The sequence below is a fragment of the Plasmopara halstedii genome (assembly GCF_900000015.1).
Source record: "Plasmopara halstedii genome assembly, contig: Scaffold_247, whole genome shotgun sequence".
In the NCBI taxonomy this organism is placed as follows: Eukaryota; Oomycota; class Peronosporomycetes; order Peronosporales; family Peronosporaceae; genus Plasmopara; species Plasmopara halstedii.
This window is the reverse complement of record NW_020187168.1, coordinates 435-4,757: the sequence shown is the minus strand read 5'-3', so window position 1 is coordinate 4,757 and position 4,323 is coordinate 435. Positions and strand designations below refer to the sequence as shown.

Here is a 4,323-nt window from a genome sequence, read left to right as displayed (position 1 = left end):
ATGAAAAGTGTCTCAAGTTCAGAATAATGTAGGAGCCACCTGATATGGCCGCTTCATGAGAGGAAGGACTTACCGATCGGTGAGCGCTATGTATTGCGGCCGAGCGCATATAAGCAGGTAGCATAGACATGCGCACGTTAACGGATTAAATCGTTGTCGCATGCGGCAGCCCTTTGGTTAGCCTGCTGGCCCGGCGGAATGTTGATAGTCCAGAAATATAACGTTGATGTGATTTCCAACTGACGCGTCTGTCTAACCTTGTGGTCGATTCGGACTATCTGGGCAAGATAGCCAATATCGCTGTTGTCAGCGATACCATGACCAAAGGGATCACAGCTGAGCTATTTCTTGACAAACAATTTTGCCGACATGCCTTCCCGGAGCCATTGTGTTAAATTGGGATTGCGCTTTATTGTGAATTGTTGTCAAACCTTGTCACAGGTGTTAGGTATCATATTAAAAATGCTGGCCGTTCAGCTACCGGCAACAAATCATTGCACGCAACGCGTGAATTACGTCGTAATAATATTACGAGAATATATCGCGGTTTCCCCCATTAAATGAGTTTGCGCCGGATTATGCAGCATGCGCTTATACGGGCTTTGCACCCCTTTCTTCTAAATGATTCATTAATCCCGAATACCTTTGACAACACCTCTCAGTGAATCCGGTCTTACTGCAACGGATTGTCACTCTATCTGGCGTGTTAATGATAGCTCAGCATCACTTCGTGGCCAAGCTAAAGGTGTATCTGATGAGATTGAGCGTCAAACGCCAGGCACGAGCGCTTTGGCTGAAAAAAAGCAGGATGTTTGAATGCGGCATACCAAAGCCAGTGGCACGGGATGGATACGAAAATATGAAGTGAAGCAAGAGACATGCGATAAATTAAGTGTGAACGCAGTCTCTGCGGGCAATACTAAACCATGATTTGAACGCTATATCGTACCTAGCAAAAAATTAGATTAAGTACTATTTAAACCGATCCTAGGTGTTATACGTGAGCGTAATGAAGTGATAATACGATCCTGCATCCACGAGCCAGCCAGATAGATGTAAAGCTTTATATCGTGAACGGTCCAGCGTGTATGTCATATCCTTGTAGCGAACTCCTTTCTGCTCTAGAGTAGCAATGTGGGGACCAGCCGCTGGTTGTGCTTCAAGTCACACGTGTTAATGGCAAACTTAGGATATGGTTGCCTTTAGCCGACTATCCAAAGACGTGTGGTCAGACCAAGAGGGTCGATCGTATGGTTGCAGACCTACTATGTTGTTACTCATATGGGTCGATGGCTCATTCTCGACAAGACGTTTCAAAAGGCGGTTATATCCTGCGACATTAACGATTAGGACATTCACAAGGTAGCTGGCAGCGGTCATCGGAAGTGTGAAGCTTCGATGTGAAATGAGAGGAAGCTCGAAGGGCATTTTTACCGAGTCTCGGATGTGAAACCGGTACTCTTGTGTAATGGGTATCTACATTCATCGACAGCCTGAGTAGCGTACGGACTCAACCTATGCAATCAGAGATTTGTTTGTGTAAGGTGAAAGGAAAGACCGTTGGGCAGCAGAAATGTCTCTTCTCTCATCCTTTAGCATGGCTGAAGCTGATCGCCTCTGGTGCCTATAATGTTATCCGACAATTCAACCTGGTCTAGTGACGCAATGATGTGCTCCGCATTGATGTGACACCTCCTGCTTTTATTAACGAGGTAGGGCGGGCTCGGAAGGCCTTTATTCTAGCCGCGCCGAGTATGTCAGAATCCAAATTTCAAAATGCAAACTATTATTGCCTACTCGGGGCAAAAAATTACGCACTTTCAGCCTTAACGTTTGATAAGATGCATATCCTACCCTCAAGCTTTCAGCATGGGCAGCGAAATCAAAAAATATGGTATCTTTTAGGCGGCCTAAATAACCTGGTGCACAGGTCGCCATTGACTTTGTCAAGTCAAAATATAACGCATATAGTTCGTAAAGCGTGGCTTCAGTTTGGCACGATCATATAAACAGCTATACTCATATGTTTATTTCTAGTATATCTGATTACTTAATTACTTATGAGACCACCTTCATTCTATTACCATTTTATCTACCGTTTATTTTGCCTATCAAGCCCGTGTCATTTCTTTGTAGGACCTCTGCGAATTGTTTATAGCTTCATTAAATTAAACACTTCGTTTGCTTGCTTGTTCCAAAAGTGACATATATACTTTGAAATGTATATATAAAATTCCAAGCCAATAAAAAGGCTTTTTGTATTGCTTTATTCACGACCTCAAATTAGCGAACTAGCACTTTGGTATCTCACACCAGTACACACAAGTGTTGTATATATTTCGTACAATTGTACAGTTTGTATTGTACAATTGCACAGAAGCATTGCACAATATTACGTTCTAATCAGTCGTCTTTGCGCTTTTTTGCCGCTATTGGCAGCTATTCGCGCCATTTCCAGACTCACCTCGCCTTAACGAAACTTGCATCATTTAAGTGTTCTGATATGAATGATGAGGACGGTGATCAAGAGACTTGCGAGTGGAAAAACACAAATCTCACTACATATCCCACATTCATAAATATGTTGCTCGATTTGCATACGTCTCTAGTTTCAAACTTCTGTTCATTATTGAAGAATGTATGGCTCCGAAGCACTGTCACGCAGATACATTTGGGTATGTTCTGAGTAGCAATGTGGACTCCAGCCGAGCATATGCAATAAGGCATAACACCCACGTGGTGTGCAAACTCTATCATCGCGCAAGTCTATCTAATGTGTGTTCGACATGGCCAATAACTACATCAAGTAATCAATCGTCTCACTATCAAAGTAAAAGCGTCTTGATCATAACACAGTTTACCATTATCTATCATTAAACTGCATATGTCAGTAATCAGCTGTCACACAAGCAACGCAGCTGTAAACGATCTGTGCGGAACTGGATGTTCTAAGTTAGATGTATCATGTATTACTGGCGTCAATACCAGGTCAACCCATAAATGAGCCAACAAGCCTGTCGTTTATTAATTTTGTTTCATGTTAAGTAATCGATTCAAATTCGCTCCATCATGCTACATGTTTTAACTACAGCGGTATAATGACTAGGAATTTTTAACTAGCAATCTTAACTAATTCAGAATTTACCTATTTCGAGGACTGTATAAGGAATATCATCCAGATGACTGTGGTCTGGTTTTGTTCTCTCCATGCCCACGTTCCTATTCTGTTTCATGCGTTTCAGTAGTTACATAGCGCTTAAAAACTTGTGCTTACCTAGTGAAATGTCGAAAAACCTGAAAACCATAATGGAATTCTGTGAGGATAGCAAAGCGCCTAACCAGTTCAGATATTTTTCCTAAATGACACGTGTTGCGAAGCGGTTCCAAATAAATCGACATGTTGAGTGCTTTCGCTCCATATAGTCACCATGGTGCTGACATTTGAGTAAGAATAATCTTACGGTGTTTACCGCTTTTATTCATAAATGTGAAACAAAGCTACTGTCGTTTGAAACGAGACTTGTACTGTTGTGCACACCTCTTGCCTTCTACACTTATTCAGTTTGAACAGGCCAAAAGATTTCGATGAGCACAAATTTGAACTTTTCTCCGAGTCCACCCTCATCCTTTTCTGCTGCAGATTGAACCTTAAGCCTTAAATTTTTATTCGGGTACATCTTGACCAGATCAATTTGGGATAAAACATTCAAATTTTGATAGGTGCGCCGGCTTGAATTCCAGACTACGCTGCCCAAGAAGTTAAAAATCACTCGAGGCGACAGAAATAAAGACCTGATGTTGTTTAATCGGATACATGAGATACCTTTGTACCTTAAATTGTCCTGAGAGTATTACATTGTAGTGTATCATGCATTCATGCCCTTCTGCAATAATTTATCCGACTTTACCACCACAGATGCGCTGAAACCGACAGCTTTAGTTTTGTCGCAATCAAATTGACCGGAATTCTGTGGTAATGGCAAAATGGGGTCAATATCACGACAGTACGCCTTGCGCTGTGTATTACAGAGCTCCTGTCCTTGCACTTTAAGGTGCAGTTTAAACTTGAAAGCCTTTGCAACAACTTCACATCCCAAAAAACTCAATAACATTCGGATCGCATGGTATCAGATCATGTACAGTACTTTGAAATTACAATTGTTTCGAAAGCATTTCTTGAATCTCAAAACGTACATGTGTTGATACATATCCCGAATACAGGCATTGAGTCGGTTTATGCAGACCAGATATCAGCCGCGCAGGGCTGGGCATCAAGAAGGCCAATCAGGATGGTGAGCAGCGCGTTGGGCACTTATTTTCTCA

At 42.0% G+C, this 4,323-nt stretch overlaps 2 protein-coding genes across 2 annotated transcripts; both read right to left on the bottom strand.

Annotated features, from left to right (window-relative positions):
* Window positions 1-1,159: 1,159 nt before the first annotated feature.
* Window positions 1,160-1,428, bottom strand: PHALS_03986 (uncharacterized protein; the record flags this gene model as incomplete). Its single annotated transcript, XM_024721982.1, has 2 exons — window positions 1,160-1,210; window positions 1,267-1,428. The coding sequence occupies 2 exons, from the start codon at window positions 1,426-1,428 to the stop codon at window positions 1,160-1,162; spliced, it is 213 nt and encodes a 70-aa protein (XP_024573104.1).
* Window positions 1,429-3,554: 2,126 nt separating this feature from the next.
* Window positions 3,555-4,112, bottom strand: PHALS_03985 (uncharacterized protein; the record flags this gene model as incomplete). The annotated part of the gene is made up of 2 exons (XM_024721980.1): window positions 3,555-3,842; window positions 3,909-4,112. The coding sequence occupies 2 exons, from the start codon at window positions 4,110-4,112 to the stop codon at window positions 3,555-3,557; spliced, it is 492 nt and encodes a 163-aa protein (XP_024573103.1).
* Between the last annotated feature and the right edge of the window lie 211 nt (window positions 4,113-4,323).